The following is a 22,959-nucleotide window of genomic DNA, read 5'->3' as shown; positions in this document are numbered from 1 at the left end:
TACAGCTTCTCACCTACACTTAGGCCAGAGGCCTAGCGAGACCAATGAGCGAGACGGTGCGCCGGCCAATGATAGTCCACCTCATTTGCATACCGAGACAAGAATTAATACAGAAATAAATGCAGCCAGAAATGTAAATGAAGGAGAAAGAAATGTAAAAAGGCGCGAGAAGAAATAAATACGGTACGGGAAATAGTACGGTAAAAAATGTGTAAATAAATAGAAAAATAAAAGGAGGAAGAAATGTATTTGGGAATTAATGTAAGCGTAAATAAATGTAACAGTAAATAAAAAGGACTAATTTTCCATTTCCATTCACATAACTGCATGATATATTTTTTCTAATGCTTTTCTTTGGTGCATTTTTAGTCATTTTATTTATTTATGACTCACATTTTTACATATGTATTTATTTTTAATTATGTCATTTTTGGCTTTCCATATTGCTCATTGCCTCAGTGGTTGAGGCGAGAATACTGAGAGCTGATCAACGTGTAGGTCCTGCAGGAAGACCAAAGTTGCCTCATTTTGGCGCCTGCTGGATATCTTTCTTTCCTTTTGTGCGTAATCTCCAAAATCACTGAATATTTTAACGCATGAAATAGTTGAAACGACACCTTCCAGTTAAGGTTGCAGCTTGGTTTCCAGATATGTCAGTTCAATAGTCGCAATAAACAATTGTCCCAGAAAAGTCCCAGAATCTCCTTGTATTGCGAACACCTTTAAAACGGAACAAACTGACATGGTTGGGTGATACAAAGTATCTAATGGACCGGCTTGTAGGCCTATCATGTTTGAATTATACAAAAATAACAACGATGAGCAGAATTCTGCAAGCATATTTCTATTATTTGGGGATCACATCAGCTGTATTTAATTTATATAGAATTGAATAGTTTATTAAAGATGTATTAACACCACACTGTTTATTTATTATCAGCCACTCTGGCTAAACTTCACTTAAAGATTCACTTTTCTTTCTGGCTCTAAAGCAGGTGAATACATACTGCCATATGTGTGTTCATTGCGAGCATAAAATATGGCTTTGGTTGGTGGGGATTTAAAACCTTTATAGACTTTACATCTTCAGCTGAAAATATTGCAAACGTAGCTTGAGCTTGAAGCATACATTACTCATTACGACCAATTGTTTTTATAGGAACAATGCGTTTGAAAGACCGCACACCATCATGGGTAGTTGGCTAGCGAGAAAGAGGGTTACATACATCAATTTAAAGACAGATCCCGTAGCCTTACTATGAAAACAACTATAATAAAATGGACTGTATGCCCTACAAAGAATCGAGATCCCAAAGGCCATGGATCCTTCTAGTGGTGCGGTCGGTCATAATAATTTAATTGCGGACAAAGAGGATTGGATATAACCGTCCACTTCAATTTTATGTAGGCTACGTTGAATACTGAATGACGTGTGGCGTGTCAAGGTGACGTTCAATTTGCTGCATGTACGCGCCACCACCAGTAGAGAAAAGTAGTGATGGGCAAATGAAGCTTTGTGAGGCACTGAACCATTTAGGCACAATGTTTCAAAAATTGGCTCATTACTTGAAGCTTCAGTAACAGAGACCTCTCCTGGTGATAACTAAATTAGACCAGCTAGACAGTGGCAAGAGGCTTTAAAACAATGACAATCTAGTGTGCACGCACCAAATCCAATACAATTTTGGGCGCTGAAGTTTGTATGCTTTGACGGCGCTACAATTCAGTATCGAGACAAGGGCAACTGCCTGGTTCGTGTGAGGCGCTGTGAACCACTCAGGTGGTTCATTCGGAGAAAGAAGCGATTGCTGTTTCGTACGTAATATGTCACGTGATTTTTCTGTACCAAAGCAACTTCGAAGCAGTGGTTCAATGGTTGGTGGAGTTAATGGTTTGAAGCACGTTCCGGAGCTTCAGTGTCAGTCTGACGTCTGCTATCAGAAAAGTAGGAGGGACGGATGAGGAGGAGGTCCTCCAGATGGGTATAAGACCTCGTACAACACGTTTAGGTGCACACATTGCTGTAAAACTTATACAGTGACAATGAGTGGAAGAGGCAAAGGAGGAAAAGGACTCGGTAAAGGGGGCGCCAAGCGTCACCGTAAGGTTCTTCGTGATAACATCCAGGGCATCACTAAGCCCGCAATCAGGCGTCTTGCTCGTCGTGGCGGTGTGAAGCGTATCTCTGGCCTCATCTACGAGGAGACCCGTGGTGTGCTGAAGGTGTTCCTGGAGAACGTCATCCGTGATGCCGTCACCTACACCGAGCATGCCAAGAGAAAGACAGTGACCGCAATGGATGTCGTCTATGCTCTGAAACGCCAGGGTCGTACTCTGTACGGTTTTGGAGGTTAAGAATCTTTCATCTCATTCTGAGACAAAAATCAAAGGCTCTTTTAAGAGCCACCCAAATACTTACCTAAAACATGGTTCCAATTGCGTTTAAATTGAAAAATTGAAATGTTACCTACTATGCAATGCACAACCCAATACGCCCAACAGCCACTGTAAATGCGTTATTTATTGAAGTAAGCCTTCTGTTAGGTTCATTATATATGTACTCCCACTGATTACATAGCCATGCTTAACATTAAGCATTACAACTATATCCCCATATTCGATACCAAGTTCTAAAGTACAATTGTATGAGCTGATCCATGTTGCATGTAAGTGGCGAATATACCAAGTGTAGTGGGTTGGTAAAAGTATTGTGAAGCAATGCAAAATGCAGGCCATTGCCAGGGAACGCATAAGTAAATGAAAAGAACAATCTTACCAACAAATTCCCACGAAGATACTCAGGGGCCCCCTAGTACTCTATATTACTCTATTCTAACTGAAGAACACTGATTCGGTTATTGAGTCATATGCTGCAACTCACTTTCATGGATGCACGCATAGGCTACTTGAATCTCTCCTATAAAGACTTTGTCAGTGTTAACGATGAAGATTTATTGAAAATATGTATCACTTACAATGAGGCTAAATTAATGCCGGAGGTCTCGTATATTGACTTTATTTTAGTCATGTCAAGGTAGCTCAGAAAGTGCGGGAAGATGACAAAAGAAGGGGAAGTGCGGACTAAACTATCTTTCTGTGGTCAGAGCGGGCTTCGCAGACGGACCCGCCCCTGCGCTTCAAAGTAACCAACCATCGTCTGGGATTCTGATCATGGCTGGCTTTGGTGAAGTATTAGCATAGAGTGTTGTATATATAGAGGTGGCACGACAGCTTGCGGTACCGTACTTCTGTCTGAAGCCTCATACAGAAGACATCATGCCTGAGCCAGCGAAGCCCGCACCGAAGAAGGGTTCCAAGAAAGCCGTGACCAAGACCACAGCCAAAGGTGGCAAGAAGCGCCGAAAGACCAGGAAGGAAAGCTATGCCATCTACGTGTACAAGGTCCTGAAGCAGGTCCATCCCGACACAGGCATCTCCTCCAAGGCCATGGGCATCATGAACTCTTTCGTGAATGACATCTTCGAGCGTATCGCTGGAGAGTCTTCCCGTTTGGCTCACTACAACAAGCGTTCCACCATCACCTCTAGGGAGATCCAGACTGCAGTGCGTCTGCTTCTGCCTGGCGAGCTCGCCAAGCACGCCGTGTCTGAGGGAACCAAGGCTGTCACCAAGTACACCAGCTCCAAGTAAAGCGTTTTACGCTTTCAACCCAAAGGCTCTTTTAAGAGCCACCCACATTGTCTTAGAAAAGCAGTTTCAACATTATCAAATTCTCCTTATGTTTTCAGGATGTTCCGCTAGAGAGGGTTACGCCTACCTAGTTTCGGAAAATGACATAATACTCCACTATCACACATTTTTGTAATATGAACGATGATCAAACCGGATTCCGACCTCGAAATACGCACCATGCGCACTTGTTTTCTTTATGGTGTACGTCAGCTGCAGCCTAATTCTAAGGATGAAACGACATATGTTGAGCAGTTTTGCAATGCCGGGAACACAAGCTGCAACACACACTGCACTATACCATAGGTTTGCGTATAAGTGTAGATGACTCAAACACTTTGGACGCAAGATGTTGCACTCATCTGTTTGTCAATAACGGGCGTGTGACCGGGAGTTGTAAAGTACTCCGCAAATATTTCAGAACATTGTTTTGCACAAAGTGCTGTCTTCCATTTGATGTAGGCTAGTTCTTGGTATCGCCTCACTTTATTCTTTAACTTCGGACTTGACTGATGTTGATACAAATAAAACTGCAATTATCACGTTATAGCTTAAATCTTTATGCACTCTCCCTGTTTTTATGTATTTGATTTAAAATGTATGTGCATCACTGTGCTCGTACATCTTTTGCTGTTAAGCAGTTTGAGCTACGTTGTTCTGTATGAAAGGTGCTATACAAATAAAGTGTATTATTATTACTATATGCCATACACCTAGTAAACATGGCAACATAGTAGCATGACATACCACATACTCTCTCGGTCATTATCGGCTTTCAACAGTGACGTATACTGGGGGGCTAAAGGCACTGCATTATAGTATGTGCGTGGGCTATCATATAGAGTGTGTACCAACACTGGATGGAAAATGAGCTTCATTAGTTATTTAGGTGGCTCTTAAAAGAGCCGTTTGTTTTTCCTTGACGTTGTCGGGATCAACTTAAGCACGCTCCCCGCGGATGCGACGGGCCAGCTGGATGTCTTTGGGCATGATGGTCACCCTCTTAGCGTGGATGGCGCACAGGTTGGTGTCCTCAAACAGACCAACCAGGTAAGCCTCGCTGGCCTCCTGAAGAGCCATGACAGCAGAGCTCTGGAAGCGCAGATCGGTTTTGAAGTCCTGGGCAATTTCCCTGACCAGACGCTGGAAAGGCAGCTTGCGGATCAACAGCTCAGTGGACTTCTGGTAGCGACGGATCTCTCTCAGAGCCACTGTGCCGGGCCTGTAACGATGGGGCTTCTTCACTCCGCCGGTGGCTGGTGCGCTCTTACGAGCAGCCTTGGTGGCGAGCTGCTTTCGAGGGGCCTTTCCTCCGGTGGACTTACGGGCGGTTTGCTTCGTTCTTGCCATTGCAAAGTCTGCTTCAATGCGAAGAGTGTGCAAGTAAGCAAGCAAGCAGGGTACTTATAGGTTACAACCTCGACCAGCCCCCTGATGACGTTTACTTGTGGTTGCCGCTGATTGGTGTTCAACGCCCTGCTTCCGGTGGCGCCTAAAATTCAAAGTACAAAGCCCTTGTCCTACTTCAGAACGTTTTTGCGTAAATTCGTTCAGTAGCATGACGTACATAATGTATAATCTTATCCAGCAAATACAAGAAGTGTTTGCTTGCATTTTTTATTGACATATTTGCCAATATCTTTATATTTATAGGCAGTCAATGCCTAATGTTAGGCTACTAAACTTTAGTTATATTATTTTTTTCAAAAATTATTATACATTTTCATTGTGGGAAAAGGGGGTCATAGTTAGCAACTGCGGCTATCAGAGGACTATGTCTTGGGCACACACAAGCATTCGAAACTGGATTCAAAACCTAGAACCATGGTCAAGTTACCAATACATACTTGGACATCTTTACCGCACATACGTTTGAATCTCTTTCACTAATTAGATGTGAGTTTGTATGTAAAGTACAGTACAGAAACTTGAAATGCGTGTTTCGCATTTAACCTTCTGACTAGAAAAGTACATTAACTTTATTTTCCTATTAAGCCATAGGCATGTCCTATTTTCCATGCATATATCTTATCAGCAAACATCAAGTCTTTACTTTCACCCATTATATTTTTGGGTCCAACATAATAGATAGGAATTCACGTTCTCAAATAGGTTTGGGTGGCTCTTACAGTTTGGGAAGCTCTCAGCACACCTTTCTTTTTCTACAACAAAGCTGGCACATTATTTTAATGAAGGAATTTATTTTAAATTAGTATCTAATAAAGTATATTCTATTCTATCTTCTGTTTATATGCACTAACCTGAGAATAGGATACGTGATTGTATTGGACGTATTTAGGCCAGGGAATTGGCTATACAATGTTGAGCAAACGACATTCAAGGCACCGAGTCATGATCCGACCTTCCCATCACCATGTCTAAGCACAAATGTGAGGGTACACGTGGAGCCAGCATTTTGTGTATATGCTTTGTCTCCCTCCCTCATTGGCTGAGGTTACCATACTGAGAGCCAATCAATTTATAGCTTACCATGTGATGCCAGGTCAAGCTTAGTTTGGTGTCGGTCTCTTTCTATACTCCACTTTCCCGCTTCTAATTCAAACCCTCCAATAATTTAACAACATAGGTTAAGAACATGATGCGTGTCTTTTTGCATTATAGAATTAAGACTTAATTTCACTGGCCTTAATAAATCACTAGATTATGTCAATGCATCTTATCTGCGAATAATGTGACAAACTGAGGTAATAATGTGACAAACTGAGGTGGTTGAGGAGTCAACTGGATATTTGTGGCATGTTTGGTAAAACAATGGATAGCATCCATTGTTACATAATCGTTTTACTGGGGAAAAAAAGTTATGTTCCATGAGTTACGATGTAGCAAGCTTCCTCGGTTTTTCGTCATTAGATCTTTTTTTCAGTTGAAATGGAATGTAGATGGTTCATGAATTCAATGTATCTATGTGAAACTATTTAACTTGCATGTGGCAATGCAGGTGTAATGCTTTTGAGACACCCAAGGCGTTCCATATTAACAAAGGAAACAGCCTTTTCTCGTTTAACTGCAGTTTACAGTATGACGTGCAAAGTAATATATATTTTTTCACCAGTGTGGGAAGAGATGCTTTCAAATGAAATTTTGGGTGGCTCTTAAAAGAGCCTTTTTTTAACTACATAGAGCAGCACACGAAGTGCAAAATTTACTTCTTTTTAGGGGCAGCCTTTTTCGCCTTGGTGGATTTGGGCTTGGCCACCTTGGGTTTTGCTGCCTTAGCTTTCTTGGGGCTCTTCGCTGCCTTCTTGGGTGCGGCGGCGGGCTTTTTGGCCTTCTTGGGGCTTTTAGTTGCCTTCTTAGGCGTAACGGGTTTCTTGGCTTTCTTCGGAGACTTCTTTGCAGCAGCTGCTGGCTTCTTCGCCACTGCCTTCTTGGGCTTCTTTGCTACAGCGGGCTTCTTTGCTATCGGCTTCTTGGCTTTGACGGGAGCCTTCTTCGCAGGCTTCTTCACCTCTGCCTGTTTGTTCAGCTTGAAAGAGCCGGACGCGCCAGTTCCTTTAGTCTGAACCAGTGTACCCTTTGCGACGAGACTCTTGATGCCCACCTTGACACGAGCGTTGTTCTTTTCCACATCGTATCCACCGGCAGCCAAAGCCTTCTTCAGGGCAGCCAGAGAAACCCCCTTCTTCTCCTTGGACGCAGTAATGGCTTTGACGATGAGCTCGCCCACACTCGGTCCGGTTTTCTTGGGTCGTGGTGCCTTCTTCTTGGGAGACTTCGCAGGCGCGGCAGCGGGGGCTGGGGCAACTTCGGTCATTTCTTCGTCTGGTTCTACGCACAGCCTACGAGAGAGAACAGTTGTTTTTGAGTTAAGAGAGTGTACTGGAGCTATATGAAGTCAACATGAGAACCGTTGAGACTCAACTGAAAGAGCTCTCAATGCCTCGCTTCCGCAAAGGGCTCACTTGTGTTTTCTCCTCTCGCGTTCTGTTAAAAATGTGAGCGACAAAACAATATTTACCAACATTGAAACGTCTGTTGAAAAGATCAGAGTTTCTGCTCTCAAGCAAATGTACATGGGCCTTTAATTGTCCTATATTTGTGTTACAACGAACTGACAAACGCGCAAGTCAGATCGGGTCGTGGTAGTCTGTCTTTATCTTGCAACGAAAAAACATCTCTAAAAATGTTAAAGTCGTGTGATGTGGGCTATACAAACAGCCAGGTAACAAGGGATGCTTCTCGGTAACCAGTTAAACCTAAAATAAGTTGCCCTCTGCGAATCGGTATTCAGAAAATTACAGTTGTTTGGGCACAGCGAAACACAGAGTTGCTATGCATGTTAAGCCGATCATGACATGAACGCACGAACTATCTGAATGAAGGTTAAATAAAACGACTGGGTGAACATGTAAACTATCGGTGTAATCTAAACCTTTTATATGCACATATTGAGATTTAAAGACAAAATAAGAATCCATCTTTGTCGAAACATTAATTAGGCTACAGGCTGAATACCTGCAAGACATTCATCCGCCATCATGCTTCTAGGCTATGCCTATTTCGTGATGACTTATGCTTATACATTCTTTATTCTAGAGATTATTTCAAATTTAGGGTTTGGGTTCAAATAGGAGATCTTATGACCTTGTAAGGTCGTTTCAACCATGCGCAACTGACACGAAATCGAGAAATGATATATTTTAAGATTTTACAGACAGCCCTACTTTTTACCAGGTCGCGGTCCTTCGATCATGGCTGTAGGCTATCAGTGGAATCGGTGGCATGTTGCTCACATCACATGTTGCTTATTCGCCAAATAGGCCTGTTCAGAGTCCATCTCGGGCTTGGCCAAAAACTTTTTTTGATAAAGGTTGATATTGTAAAAGTAATTTCGACCTGTCTTTATATGCTTAGCCTACTCTCAGACTGTGTGCATAGGCTACTGCCGAGAGTAAAAATGTGTTTCACTTATGTTGTGCTTAAGATTGTTTTGAGTAGCCTATACACAAGCAGAACACTGAAGTATGTTCCTGACTGTAAACCGTCTTTATCCCTTATTCATTAGTCTGCCCATCCATATCTACATGGATGCAGATGCTTCAGAGATATAGCCAGGAGTTATCCCTCAGAGGTCGAACAAGAGATACGTATTCTCTCGTCCTGGGCCTCGACTGATTTAGTGGATGTGTGTGTGTGTGTGTGTGTGTGTGTGTGTGTGTGTGTGTGTGTGTGCATGGCTACATACCTCCGTCTACAGCTCTGTTGTTGTTGTTGTAGTCGTTGCCAAAAAAAAGTCGCTACAAGCACGTCCTCTGCTAATAACTCAGACTCGGTCAGCTCCGCCATCGACCGATGTCTGTAAGTTGCCATCGTTTGCTGTATGTGAGGAATGCCGGGAGGAGGTATTTATACAATAAACGACTACCACACACACAAAGACGATTACTCTAAGGTCGTCTTCTTGAAAATTGGGCATTAAAGGTGTGAGGGTGTGAAAATATACTCACCTGGTATACTTTTTAATTTTCTTTCTGGTTTGTATGTTTTTATTTATTTTGTTTGGACTTCTTTCCATACGATGAGGACTTTTGTACCATCATTGATTAGGCTATAGTTAATTTGATTGATTACAGATGATGTTTACAGTTTTGCTTAAGTAGGCTACTAGTTCTTGAAGGTCTATCTCTTAATGCATTAACTTGTAGCCAATGCATTTACAGAGTGCCAAACTGAATGAACGTTACTTGCTGAAAAGGCCACAGGCAAACATTTTGTGTGGATTACAATGGAGGCCAACATAAGCCAGAGGGTAGGCTACGAGGAGGATGAAGAGATGAAGAAGGAAGAGAAGGAGGACAAGGATGAGTTAAAGTACAATGGGGGGTAAGGAGAGTAAGGAGAGTCAGGAACCTAATAACTGGTTGACCATGGTTGTCAGCCACAAGATGAGCATGAGGGAACCATGAGGCATCGTCCAGATATTTTGACATGAGAACTGGGAAACTGGGAACTGAGAAAGTTTTTATTTTAAGATTTATTTCGGGCTTTTTATGCCTTTATTTGGACAGGACAGTGAAGAGTCGTGGACAGGAAGCGAGGGGGAGAAGACGTGGGCAGAGAATCAGGAGAACGACAGCAGGCCAGACTTGAACCTGTGTCCCCGCGGGCAACGAAGCCACCAAGTGCTGTAGTCTTATTACTGTTACTGAAATGCTCCGTCTCTTGGCCAAACCCTTAAAGGAGGTGAGATTTAGCTTGATTTTATTTCTGACATCAATATTGTAAGATTCATGATCAAGCAGCTGCTGTGACCCAGGCAGAATATCCAAAATGGTTATCATATCATGGTCACAAAGGAAAAGTCCCCACACTGGTATTGCTCAGACACCTGGGGTCAGGAAGGAAACTGAGGTGTGAGTGACTGCAATTAATCATAGTAATGGAATGGGGGAGGCCATTGAGAACCATCTCAGTCAGAGAAACCTGATTATCATACAGATCAACAAAAGGTTGCCAGACCTGTTTGCATTACAAGCCTAGCTCATTTACATTAGAAACCTAGAAGGTGTTAGAACAGTATATATGGCTAGAATTGGAGATGGATGTTGTTCAGTCCTACACCGCTGAATCCAGAGTAAGCTGTTTGTCACTGCACTTTACTGGAATAAAGATTGCTGCATCAGAAACAAAGAAACTTACTTCATTTCTTACTTACTTAATATATATATATTTTTTCTTCCACTGCACTTTTCCCCCTTATTTGTAGTGTGTTATGCTCGGAATATACATCTATGATTTTGATACGGCATGTCTGACAAAACTTCATTGCAAAATTCTATGCCCTGGACACAGAGAAGGCAAAAGCCATGGATGTCTTTCATTTATCTAATCAGTGTGTAGTTGGTGATGGGTGTGTGTTTATTGAAATTACACTTTGTGTGTACTGTGCTAAAGCAGAAAGACAATTTTCAGAAGAGAACAGTTTACTTTAGCAAGAGACTGGCTGCTGGACTTTCTTACTAACAGACCGCAGACAGTCAGAGTCGGAAACAACTCCTCAGCGACCACCATCATAAACACGGGGGTGCCGCAAGGATGTGTGCTATCCCCTCTGCTGTTCACGCTGATGACCCACGACTGCTGTGCCAAATTTGAAACGAATCACTTCATCAAATTTGCAGATGACACAACAGTGGTGGGCCTCATCAAAGACAACGATGACTCAGCATGCAGAGAGGAGGTACAGCTACTCATCAACTGGTGTGAGAGGAACAATCTGCTTCTCAACGTCAACAAAACTAAAGAAATTACTGTGGACTTCAGAAAGAAACAACCAACACACATCCCACTCATCATCAACGGCAGTGCAGTAGAGTCTGTGAAAAGCACAAAGTTCCTGGGAGTGCACATCACAAATGACCTTTCATGGACCACCAACACCACCGCACTGGTCAAGAAGGCGCAGACACGACTCCACTTCCTGAGAAGGATGAGAAGAGCTGATCTCCCCACTTCTGCCCTCACCATCTTCTTCAGAGGTGCTATTGAGAGCATCCTGACCAGCAACGTCTCTGTCTGGCATGGCAGCTGTCTAGCTGCAGACAAGAAGGCACTGCAGAGGGTGGTGAGGACAGCAGAAAAGATCATCAGGTCATCCCTACCAGCCATTCAGGAACTGTACACTTCACACTGTTCAAAGCGGGCAATGAACATCATCAAAGACACAACTCATCCAGCACACAGTCTGTTCTCCCTTCTACCATCAGGGAAGCGGTACCGCACCCTGCGGGCCCGCACAAGCAGACTGAGCAACAGCTTCTTTCCACAAGCCATCAGACTCATCAACACACTGAAGAAAACCACATGAACATTCCATAGTCACTTCACCATGCCACTGGCACTTTACTTTACTGTTGCACCTTATGACCACTGATTGTACTTCTGCTGCTATGTGTGTGTGTGTGTGTGTGTGTGTGTGTGTATGTGTGTGTGTGAGTGAGAGTGTGTGTGAGAGAGAGATTATTGTCAATGTCTTATTTAAATGTTTGTGTGTGTGTGTGTGTGTGTGAGAGAGATTTTGTCAATGTCTTATTTAAATGTTTTAAACTGCACATTGGAGACTGGTCAAACGCAATTTCAAACTTCTGTGCTAACCCTGTTACATAGATTTTTGACAATAAAGTACACTTGACTTGACTTGACTTGAGATGATTAGCGGCTTGCTGGTTTGGTGTTCGGTTTCGTGGCCAGTGTATAGAATTTTGCATAAATAGCCTTTAGTTTCAAAGGTGGTGCTAGTACAATGCCTGACAAAAGTCATGTCACTTATCCAAGTTGTAGGAACAACAGATAATAACTTGACTTGTAGTTGATCAATTGGAATCAGAAATGGCTCATATGAAAGGCAAAGGCCTCTAGATTATGCTTATTATACCAACATAAAGTTGTGTATCATTAATTGAGTTTTATCATGTAATAAGGACAGACAGGTCAGATTGGGTTTGGACAAAAGTCTTGTCGCATACACAAAAATATTTTTTTTAATTTTGAATTTTACTTTGATAACACAAGAATGCTACAATAGCATCAGAGCATAAAGTCATGGTGCCCTGGGGGGAAAAAACAATATCATATATGACTCAGATGAGCTTGGAGGACTGCATCCATACTGCATCCACTTTGATGTGGAGGCCGAAATATGAGAAGAAGCGCCATCCTGCTGAAGAATTTGCCGTCTCCTGTGGTTTGGAATGTAATCGCCATCAAGAATCCCTTGATATTTCAGGCTGCTGATGTTGCCATCCTCTCTGCAGATCTTTTGCACACCCCCATACAAACCATGATTTTTCCTCCACCAAAGTTGACTGTTTTCTGGGTGAATCTTGGGTCCATGCGGGTTCCAACAGGTCTTCTGCAGTATTCGTAGCGATCGTAATGCAGTTTAATGGATGATTCATCAGAAAAAAAATCAACCTTCTGACACTTTTCCACTGTCTATCGTTTTGGCAAAAAAATGGTTTGGGGTTACAACCAGTATGGGTGTGCAGAGTGGATGGCAACATCAACAGATTATTGCTGCCTATTACATCCCAAACCACAAGAGAATGTAAATTCTTCAGCAGGATGACGCTCCTTCTCATACTTCAGCCTCCACATCAAAGTTCCTGAAACCAAAGAAAGTCAAGGTGCTCCGGGATTGGCCAGCCCATCACCAGACAAGAACATTATTGAGCACGTCTGAAGTAGGATGAAGGAGGAGGCTTGGAAGATGAAACCAGTCCTGCAAGACTGCTTTCTTTGCCATTCCATACTTCATCAATTAGTTATTTGAGTAATTGCCGAGACATATGGATGCAGTTCTCCAAGCTCATGGGAGTCATACACAATATTATTTATTTTTTCCAAGGCACCATGACTTTATGCTCTGATGTTATTGTAGCATTTTTGTGTTATCAAAGTAAAATTAAAAATTAAAAAAAATTATTTTAGTGTATGCGACGAGACTTTTGTCCAAACCCAATCTGACCGGTCTGTCCTTATTACATGATAAAACTCAATTAATGATACACAACTTTATGTTGGTATAATAAGCATAATCTAAAGGCCTTCGCCTTTCATAGAAGCCATTTCTGATTCCAATTGATCAACTACAAGTCAAGTTATCATCTGTTGTGCCTACAACTTGGATAGGTGACAAGACTTTTGTCAGGCACTGTATAATCCATGAGGTGTTTAAGTGTGTAGCCTACTGTCATCGATTCAAGTTTGAACTTGGTGTAAGATGTGTTTGTAGTCTATTTGGTGTTTAAGTGTGTACTGTCATTGATTAATAAGTGTAGTTGGTGCAAACTAAAACACCGCAGAGTACACACCAAGTTCACATATGCATGGCGGTACACACTTAAACACCACATAGACTACACACCCCTGAACACATTGATTAGTGGTTACTTGGTGTGAAGTCTATATGGATTCAAGTGTGTACTTGGTGTGTAGTCTTTATGGCGTTTAAATGCGCCCCTTGATTGATTTATGTATGATTTGGGTGCAAGGTGTGTTTGTAAGGCAAAAAAAATGGCATCCCTCACCACGGAAGTTGGTTCATAGTTAAATCATATTAAAATTTTATTAAGTTACCCTATATTAAAATAAATCAAAAACAAAGAGAAAAAAAAGGAAAAACAAAAAAAAACAAAGAAAATGTAATAATGACATGAGATAGATTATGGAATGTCTCTTTTTCGTCAGTAAATAAAATATAGCTCCAACTGTCACAGAGAGTGCTTTATCTCAGCCATTGGGTTCAATAAAGCACTGTAATATCATATAATATTACATGATATATCATATGATACAATATCATATAATATTTCATATCATTTATAGATATATATTTATATATATACTTTCTTAGCTCATGTACACCTCCAGGCAACATTTTGAACAGATTCTTTTTACAGAATCAAGTTTCTTGTGGTTCTTTTTCTCTCATTTTAAATGTACAAGTAAACACACCTTGGGCAATCAACCACAGAAAAAAGCAAGGCAACCTTTTTTTTTTATATGCCTCTTCCATAAAGTACAAAAAACTGGCACGGAGGACATTTTATTTATACACCTTAAAAATGCAATAAAATTAAATTAAGTAGAGAAGAAGAGACTTAAAACTGTAAACCTTTCCCCGTGACGTTACAGCATCCTCAAAGACAATTCAATCACTTCAGAAGAGAAATAAACGAGATAAACAAACAAAACAAAAAAACACAAACAAACGAACGAAAAAGAGAACGAGAGCCACCTTGCACTTTAGGAGACATGTGTGTTGTCGTCTGCGATGTAATCTCCAGTTGTGGGGTCTGGCTTTTTTCTCCCTCCCTTTTCTCTGTTTTACTGTCAATAGCCGTTTTGCTTGTTTTTAAGTTGTATTTTTCCTTGGGTTTCTCTAGAAATGCGCGCGCTCGCGTTCGTGTTCGCATGCACTCTACTGACCCCTTTAAAAAAAAAAAAAAAGTCACGGAGCACAAGGTTGTGGCGATCTCTTTGTCTGCTGATAGTCCATGACACAGAAACTGTCAGGAAAAATATAAACAAGGATGGGGAGAAAAGTAAAAGAAATCATACAGAGTGAAAAAGAGAGAGTGGGGACAAATGAAACGACAGAAGACGTCAAGAAGGTTGAAGATCATTGCCTTTCGGGGAGGGGGGTTGGGGGCAGTCAAGCAAACTGAAGCGAACTGAAATGTGATTAGAGCGTCGCAGACAGATGAGAGCATCCTTGTTGGACTCCGCCCACTCCAAGTCCACTCCGCATATTTTGGGCGGGAAAGCGAGTGGGAGGGGGGTAACAGAGGAAGTGTCATCACGAAGGAGAAGGTTGGGGCGGGGCTCCCTTGGCAGAGGCGGTTGCCTTGGCCACGGCGGTGATGGTGGCCTCTATGGTCCTGTACAGCGTGTCCAGCGCGTCAGACGGGCCCCCGCACCCCGCGCCCCACAGCGCCGCCTCCGACGGCCCCGACAACAGCAGGGCTGCGTCGTCATGGGAGGAGGAAGAGGATGAGGAGGACGATGCTGCCGCGGCGGTTGCCGTAGTCGCAGCAACACCGCCTCCCAGAGTCTTACAGCCGTCCTCCCTCTCCTCCTTTGTCTCCCTCGCCCCGTCCTTCCTCCCCTGCTCCTGATCCTCTCCTTCATCTTGCTCCCCCCCTCCTCCTCCTCCTCCTCCCCGCTCCACTGTTCTGGGGCCAGTTGCGGCCGTCTGCTGCACCATGGGCTCCTCCTGCTGCCCGAAGCCCTCGGGCATGGAGGAGGAAGAGGACGACGACGAAGACGAGGATGACGAGGAAGAGGACGACGAAGGCTCCATCTTCTCCTCCTTGGGGGAGGCGCTGTCCGGCGAGGGCGGTTCGTGCTCCGTGCCCGGGTCGATGAGCGACGAGTCGCGTGTCTCCGTGTCCGAGGGGCTGGCCGGCGATCGGGGCGGACCCTCGCCGGGCTCCGCCTTCATCTCGGGCCCGGGAGCCAATGAGGAGGTGGAGGGGCCGGCTGTGGAGGGGCCCGCGACGGAGGGCATGGTGGAGCTGCTGGTGCCCTCGCCCGGGTGGTCGTCTCCGCTGCTCACACGCCGCCGCTTCACCGGGGTCGCCCCCTCATCATCCACTGAATGAACGAGAGAGAGAGACATGGAGGGAGGGGGAGAGAGAGAGAGATGGAGAGGGACAGGGAGAGAGCAATAGAGAGGGAGAGAGAGCAATAGAGAGGGAGAGGGAGAGAGATGAAAGGAGAGGGAGAGAGAGAGACATGGAGGGAGGGGGAGAGAGAGAGAGATGGAGAGGGACAGGGAGAGAGCAATAGAGAGGGAGAGGGAGAGAGATGAGACCAGAATGAACGAGAGAGAGAGAGAGAGAGAGAGAGATAGATAGATAGATAGATAGATAGATAGATAGATAGGTAGAGAGAAAGAGTGAGAGGGAAGGAGTGAGAGGGAAGGAGAGGGAGGGAGAGAGGGAAGGAGAGAGAGTGAAGGAGAGGGTGGGAGAGATGGAGGGAGAGTCAATAATTTGACTTTTATAACCTTTTATGTGTGAGTGTGAGTGTGTGCGTGTGCGTGTGCGTGTGTGCGTATGTCACTCTGCCCACCTCCTTTGCTCTTGCGCTCCTTGGCCTCCAGCTCCAGGGCGGTGCGCTGCTGCAGACAGGCACGGCACTTGGCCAGCAGCTCCTGCAGGGCGGGGCCCAGAGCCGGCTCCAGCTGCTGAGGGGTGTGCACCGACAACATCAGCACCAGCGCCCGCAGGTCCTGCAGGAGGAGGAGAGAGGGATGGAGGGAAAGGAGAGATGGGAGGGGGTAGAGAGATTGGGGGAGAGGGGGATAGAGAGATTGGAGAAAGAGGGATAGAGGGATGGTTATGAAAAGTGATATGAGCGAGAAAAAAAAAGTGCAAAAGTTCCATTGATTTGAATGGGCCACCCCAACGTTCGGAGGTCTTATATTTATTTATAATGACTGCTTCTAAAAATGACTGACTTCAGTTGTGCTTCTAATTCAGTCTGTGAACTCTCTCTGATTGCCTGGTTTAGTTTGCAACCACTTTTACACATATAAAGTGTGTATGTGTGCGTGTGTGTGTGTGTGTGTGTGAGTGTGTACTCACAGCATTGAGCAGGCCACTGGTCTTGCTGATCTCTGGTCTGTGATTTGCCAGCTCGGGCTGCAGGCTGTGGTACTCGTTGAGCAGGTTGGTGACCAGAATGTTGATGAGGTTGGAGCAGCTCGGGCCGGACAGCACCTGGGACTGCACCTACACACACACAGGCATGGAAGGAATATTATTACACACACACACACACACACACACGACAGCACCTGGGACTGCACCTACACACACACAGGCATGTAAGGAACATTATTACTAGGGATGGGAACCGAAACCCGGTTCTTGTTTAGAACCGGTTCCTAATGAGCCGAATCTTTGGAATCGTTAGCCAAATTCAAAACCGGGTCTGTAAACGGACCTCTGTGCCGTTTGCGCATGCGCGAACTCTTCCTTTAAAAATTCAGACCGCAGCAGAAATGGCAACTAGACAAAAGCGATCTAAAGTGTGGCTTTATTTCACTCGAACAAATGCAAACATGGTCACTTGTAACGTCTGTAAAACATGTATTTCGTCAAAGGGAGGAGGTACATCTACTATGAATAAGCACTTGAGCACACAACATGGTATTAAATTACAAGATTGTCATGTTTTTGACTAACTAACGACGGCGCTTCATCCCTAACTTACCAAGTTAAACTCCTCAAAATGTTTTATCATAACGGTGTTACTCGTGTGTTATCAGCAAACGTTTGCGTTGTCGTGTTAACCATAACTAAACTTAGCATTTAATTGCTTAACAGAATGGGCGATGTTGGACATTGTCATATAACGTAGGCTAGCTTAGCTGTAGAATCTTCTATTTTCAGCCGTTGGCTTGAGGCAGAGGCAATGCTTGCCTCCCCTCTGTTGGTTCTAGAAAGTTTGCTGATAACACACGAGTAACACCGTTATGATAAAACATTTTGAGGGCTTTACCTTGGCTTGGTAAGTCAGGGATGAAACGCAAAAGACTCCGTTAATAATGGCGTTGCCTAGCAACGCGTGCAGCTCCCTAGATATGGATACGTTTCTCTTTCAATTCAGTGGCAGCAATAGTTAAGTTTTAAATATACTGAGTGCCTAGTTTGCGAATCATCTTTGTTCAAATACGTATGTGAGGCATTGTGTGCATGATACAAGTAAGTATGTTTCAGTACGTTATTGTGTTTGTAGTGGGTTCTACATTGCTATTAGAAGCGTTAAGCATAATAGTTCGCAATTAGCCATACAACCAAGCAACCTACAAGAAAATATACAGTCCATCAGTTTACTCAATAACAAGGGCTTCATGTCAGATCAGACAATTCAACGATTTTGTTAGTGCCATTTTATTGCCAGATTTAGTTTATCTCAAGAGTGCAATGAGGGAGGGGTTTAGATTGGACTAACTTAAACTAAACCTGGATGCATTGTAATGTTCCAACAATTATGAGACATTTCCTGAGGTATATCTGCTCTGGAAAAGAAAGATCAGTAGGTAGCAGAGGAAGGGTTGTATAGGGGTTGTTTGCTATTTCACTCATTCACTCATACACTCATCTATACAGTATAGATGAGTGAATGAGTGAAATAGCAATCAATAGTGCTCTACAATGTCAATGTATAGCTTTAGAGTTGACACTCTCACCACATATGCATTTAAATATTGTTGTTTTATATTTAGTGGCAAGAATGTCTGTTTTTTAATAAAAGTTTTTGGTTATTTATGTAAACATTCTGTTTATGGTGTGTGCAGCATTCTAGAAATTTATATAAAAGAACATTAATGTAAAAAAACCCGTTTGTGCTCTTTTTTCACCCCTTACCCAATAAGAATCGAATAGAGAATCGATAAGGAATCGAATGGATAAGCAGGAATCGATAAGGAACCGGAATCGTTAAAATCGTAAAGGTTCTCATCCCTAATTATTACACACACACACACGCCACATCACCTGGGACTGCACCTACACACACACAAAGGCATGTAAGGAACATTATTACACACACGGCAAACATTATTACACACACACACACACACACACACACACACACACACACACACACCAGCATCTGGGATTGCACCTACACACACACAGGCATGTGACAAACATTATTACACACACACACACACACACACACACACACACACACACACACGCTAAAACGAACCTATAGACACAGGTATATAACACTCGTTGATGAGTTTATGCACGAGGCCATCCATACCTTGTGCAGGAAGCAGGTGAGGAAGGAGTAGGCCATGTTGTTGTTGAGGAAGGTCCTCTCGTCCACCAGGATGCACTTGATGTACTCCCCAAACGCAGGGTCCTCACACAGCAGCTTCACACAGGTCTTAGCCAGGGACGACTGGGTGAGGAGAGAACGAGGGATAGGGGGAAGGAGAGGGGGAAAGAGAGAGAAAGATGGGGAGGGATAGGATAGTGGGAAAGAGAGGGGGAGAGAGAGGGAGAAAGAGGGAACGAGAAAGATAGGGATGGAGGGAAAAAGAGGGAGAGAAAGAGAGAGGGGGAGTGAGAGATGGACGGATGGGGAGTAGATAGAAAAAGTGTTGTCAAAAAAGAGGCAGAGCAGCATTTGGTTCAATGACTTCAAATCATTACTTGACTTTGCTTTCACTTTGTGCAAATGTGTGTGTGTGTGTGTGTCTTACCTGAGACTGAGCGAGCTCAGCCCACAGCTTGGGAAAGAGAGCGAGATGGAGGGGTAACCCTTCATAAGCTATCAGCACACCTGAGAATGAAGACGCACTATTTTATTAATCCACACTAACACTCACACACAATACTAAAGCAAACACAAACAATACTTAAACAAACACTAACACACAATAGACACGAGAGAGGGCAACACAGAGAAAGATACAAACAAAAAAGGACAGAATAATATAATGAGTCCACATACACCATCACAGTACAAACATGTAAGCCCAGAGAGAGAGAGAGCGAGAGAGAGAGAGACAGAGAGAGATGCGTACTTAGTTTGACCAGCGTCTCTGTGAACTTCTCACAGTTGATGGCCACGCGGCAGAGCAGGTGGATGAACTGATGATAGGAGAGGAAGTATTCCAAAAGCATCCGGTCGTAAACTTCATCTTTACCCTGCAGACGAGACGCACACAGACTCATTCATAGCGACTCCTCATTTCACTAAAGAGCTACCTACAGTATAACCAGTACCACTCTCACACAGAAATGTACATTTAATTCATAAATTAACAAATGTATTATTTATTCTTACTAATAGGAAACTAACTTTACATTCACAGTTTGAAACTCCCTTCCAATTCAGGCTGTGCCAATATCATACTGAAGTTTATGAAAAAAGTTTCGAAAAGGTAATTTTAACGCATACCAATTCCTACGAGACAGAAAGACACACACACACACACACAGACAGAAACACACACACACACACACCTTGCTGGTTTCCACCATAGAGGGCAATAGGCACATGTTGAGCTCAGGTCGGGGGGGTCTGATGTTGTTCTTGCCACCCAGCAGCTTCATGTTCTCTCTGCAGGGCAGATACGGCCCAAAGGACACTACACACAGAGGGGGGGGGGGAGAGACAGAGAGACAGAGACAAAAAGAGAGCCAGGAACAGAGAGGGAAATAGAAAGAATGAGGAGAGGCAACGTTAAGAAACAAACAGGTCATTTTCATTGACAAGCATGGCTGCAACACACTTTCATACTTGCTCACACAACACTACAACACACCTTCATACTCGCTCACACAACACTACAAAATAAGACAGAAACGAATCCTCCAGTTACACGTGCTGCTTGACATTCATTATGATGGTTCGTGCTGATCATGTGACACTCCGAGAAGCATGTCATTGGCTGGGCAGGAGTAAAGGGGCGGACTCACTGGGGATATTGCTGTGGTGATAGGTGCAGTGGTTGTGCTGCAGGAAGGGGACCAGGGTGTGGAGGAAGTCATGGGGACTCAGGAGCACCAGCTCCTTTAGCACGTCTGGGGGAGAGACAGAAAGGAGAGGGAGAGAAAGAGAGAAAGAAACAAAGAACAAAATAAAGAAAAAAAGGAAAGGGAGAGATAGAAAGAAAAGAGAAAGAAAGAAAGTAAGAAGGAGGGAGAGGGAGAAAGAGAGAGAAGGAGAAAGAGAGAGAAGGAAAGAGAGAATTAATAAACTTGACATCAATCAATAAACAAGATTTCAAAAGGAGCAAACTGGCCATGATGTTCAGTTTTGATTCATATGAAGAGGTAATAACAGGGGACATTTGAGCAGCATATGTCCTGTGCATTACGGTGCATTAAAGGTGTCTTTTTGTCAAAGTGGTGTGTGTGTGTTAGTGTGAGAATGTGTGTGTGTGTGAGAAAGTGAGTCTTACCCAGGCAGGCATTGCGGAGCTCTGGGGGGCTGTAGGAGTTAAGAAGGGTCAGGAGCTTGTGGGCGAAATCGATCCTCTCCTGCCACTGGATCAGAGCCTGTTTCACATCTGCACACACACACACACACACAAAAGACTCAAAGGTTAGCAGGAAAGAGCAATGGAATTATAATGTAAGTGTGAGATAAACAAGGACAAACAGGTCCTACAGTTTTACACTACAGCTACATTAACACAGTTTCTATAAAACACAGTTATATAAAACACAGTTTCTATAAAACACAGTTTCTATAAAACACAGTCTATATAGCACCTGTTCGATAGAACACACCACTAGCGGAACACACGGCTAGAACCCAAGGCTGTCGACGGAGCCTGGCTGTCCACTCACCTTTGCGCTGCAGGTAATACTCTGTTTGTTTGTGTGTGTGTGTGTATGTGTGTGTGTGTGTGTGTGTGTGTGTGTGTGTGTGTGTGTGTGTGTGTGTGTGTCGGGGCCTGGCTGTGCACTCACCTTTGCGCTGCAAGTAAGGCCTGGTGGCCTTGAGCACGGACAGAAAGATGGAGAGCAGCTCCACCAGGTCTCCCGTCACGTGGCACGCCGTGGCCTCATGGTACATCATGTGCAGTGTGTTAAAGGACTGAGAGAGAGAGAGAGAGAGAGGGATGGGTGGAGAGGGAGAGAAAGGGATGGGTGTGGAGAGGGGGGAGAGAGATGGGGGGATCGAGTGAGAGAGATAGATAGAGGAGGGAGAGAGGAGGGAGAGGGAGAGAGGGGATGATGGGAGAGAGAGATAGAGGGAGGGAGAGGGGATGAGTGTGGAGAGAGAGAGTGGGAGGGAGAGAGGGGAGGATGGGAGAGAGGGGAGGATGGTTGAGAGGGGAGGGTGGGAGAGACAGATAGAGAGAGCAATGGAGAGAGAAAAGGATTATAGATCAAGGAATTCATATTTGCCCTCCTAATTATATAAATGGGAATTGTAATGGCCATGTTAGCCCAACACCATGCACTGACATACTGAACAGCAGCGCTCCTTATAATTAACAGTTTATTAATGCAGATTCATCCCAGCTGGCTATGAGCAGAATCAGAATAATTTACCCTGCAGCTGTGTGTGTGTGTGTGTGTGTGTGTCTAACCTCAGTCATGAGAATGAGTCCTCTGTTAAAGACCACTAGCAGTCGGTCCTCATCGTTCTCCAGCAGCACACGGAAGGCACTGAGCACAGGAACGACCACACACACAAATAACAGTTCAGAAAACAGCGATAGAGGAGTGTTAGAGTATGGCATTTACAGTGTGTGTGTGTGTGTGTGTGTGTGTGTGTGTGTGTGTGTGTGTGCATGCCTGCGTGCACAATGTTTGAGTTAGTGTGTGTGTGTGTGAGTGTGTGTGTGCCTGTGAGTGTGAGTGTGTGTGCCTGTGTGTGTGTGTGTGTGCCTATGTGTGTGTGTGTGTGTACCTGATGAGCGTAGTCCAACAGGAGCGTCCGTCCAAACAGCGCAGGTAGCAGCTGATGGTGGTCTTCTTGAACTGCTTGATGTCCTCCAGCTCCTCCTCCCGCATGTCCGGCCGCTGGGCCACAAACAGCTGCATCAGGTTAAACAACTCCTCCACCGCCTAGGGAGTGAGGGAGAAAGAAAGAAAGAGAGAGATAAGTAATAATTGTTGCAGACAGTAAAACAAACAAGAGAAACTGCAACAGGGAAACATACATACGACAGACAACGGTGAAAATGCTCCTGCGGGAAAATGCAAACATACAAACAAAAAACAAAATACCACAAAACGTAGTTTGAATATTTATCAATTA

At 44.0% G+C, this 22,959-nt stretch overlaps 5 protein-coding genes across 5 annotated transcripts in view; 2 read left to right on the top strand and 3 right to left on the bottom strand.

Annotated features, from left to right (window-relative positions):
- Positions 1 to 2,043: 2,043 nt before the first annotated feature.
- LOC308374747 (histone H4) lies at positions 2,044 to 2,355 on the top strand (the record flags this gene model as incomplete). The annotated part of the gene is made up of 1 exon (XM_080850668.1): positions 2,044 to 2,355. The coding sequence occupies one exon, from the start codon at positions 2,044 to 2,046 to the stop codon at positions 2,353 to 2,355; it is 312 nt and encodes a 103-aa protein (XP_080706794.1).
- Positions 2,356 to 3,270: 915 nt separating this feature from the next.
- LOC308374758 (histone H2B 1/2-like) lies at positions 3,271 to 4,271 on the top strand. Its single transcript, XM_080850678.1, has one exon. It carries the CDS (start codon positions 3,277 to 3,279, stop codon positions 3,649 to 3,651), a length of 375 nt encoding a protein of 124 aa, XP_080706804.1. The 5' UTR covers positions 3,271 to 3,276; the 3' UTR covers positions 3,652 to 4,271.
- A 358-nt stretch (positions 4,272 to 4,629) lies between these two features.
- On the bottom strand, positions 4,630 to 5,040 carry LOC308374719 (histone H3.2; the record flags this gene model as incomplete). The annotated part of the gene is made up of 1 exon (XM_080850632.1): positions 4,630 to 5,040. One exon carries the CDS (start codon positions 5,038 to 5,040, stop codon positions 4,630 to 4,632), a length of 411 nt encoding a protein of 136 aa, XP_080706758.1.
- Positions 5,041 to 6,853: 1,813 nt separating this feature from the next.
- On the bottom strand, positions 6,854 to 7,465 carry LOC308374704 (histone H1-like; the record flags this gene model as incomplete). Its single annotated transcript, XM_080850607.1, has 1 exon — positions 6,854 to 7,465. One exon carries the CDS (start codon positions 7,463 to 7,465, stop codon positions 6,854 to 6,856), a length of 612 nt encoding a protein of 203 aa, XP_080706733.1.
- Positions 7,466 to 13,800: 6,335 nt separating this feature from the next.
- usp34 (ubiquitin specific peptidase 34) overlaps positions 13,801 to 22,959 on the bottom strand; it is a 65,875-nt gene continuing 56,716 nt past the window's right edge. The window contains exons 68-79 of the mRNA XM_080842902.1: positions 22,609 to 22,766; positions 22,286 to 22,364; positions 21,660 to 21,786; positions 21,146 to 21,253; positions 20,661 to 20,765; positions 20,205 to 20,329; positions 19,763 to 19,886; positions 19,439 to 19,518; positions 18,994 to 19,134; positions 16,803 to 16,949; positions 16,288 to 16,447; positions 13,801 to 15,807 (exon numbers count right to left, since the gene is read on the bottom strand). Coding sequence (XP_080699028.1) covers positions 15,011 to 15,807; positions 16,288 to 16,447; positions 16,803 to 16,949; positions 18,994 to 19,134; positions 19,439 to 19,518; positions 19,763 to 19,886; positions 20,205 to 20,329; positions 20,661 to 20,765; positions 21,146 to 21,253; positions 21,660 to 21,786; positions 22,286 to 22,364; positions 22,609 to 22,766 — 2,151 coding nt within the window. The 3' untranslated portion in view covers positions 13,801 to 15,010. The remainder of the gene's footprint in view (positions 15,808 to 16,287; positions 16,448 to 16,802; positions 16,950 to 18,993; positions 19,135 to 19,438; positions 19,519 to 19,762; positions 19,887 to 20,204; positions 20,330 to 20,660; positions 20,766 to 21,145; positions 21,254 to 21,659; positions 21,787 to 22,285; positions 22,365 to 22,608; positions 22,767 to 22,959) is intronic.

The sequence above is a fragment of the Sprattus sprattus genome (assembly GCF_963457725.1).
Source record: "Sprattus sprattus genome assembly, chromosome: 1".
NCBI classification, from domain to species: Eukaryota; Metazoa; Chordata; class Actinopteri; order Clupeiformes; family Clupeidae; genus Sprattus; species Sprattus sprattus.
The sequence above is the reverse complement of the archived record's forward strand: the minus strand, read 5'-3'. Positions and strand labels throughout refer to the sequence as shown.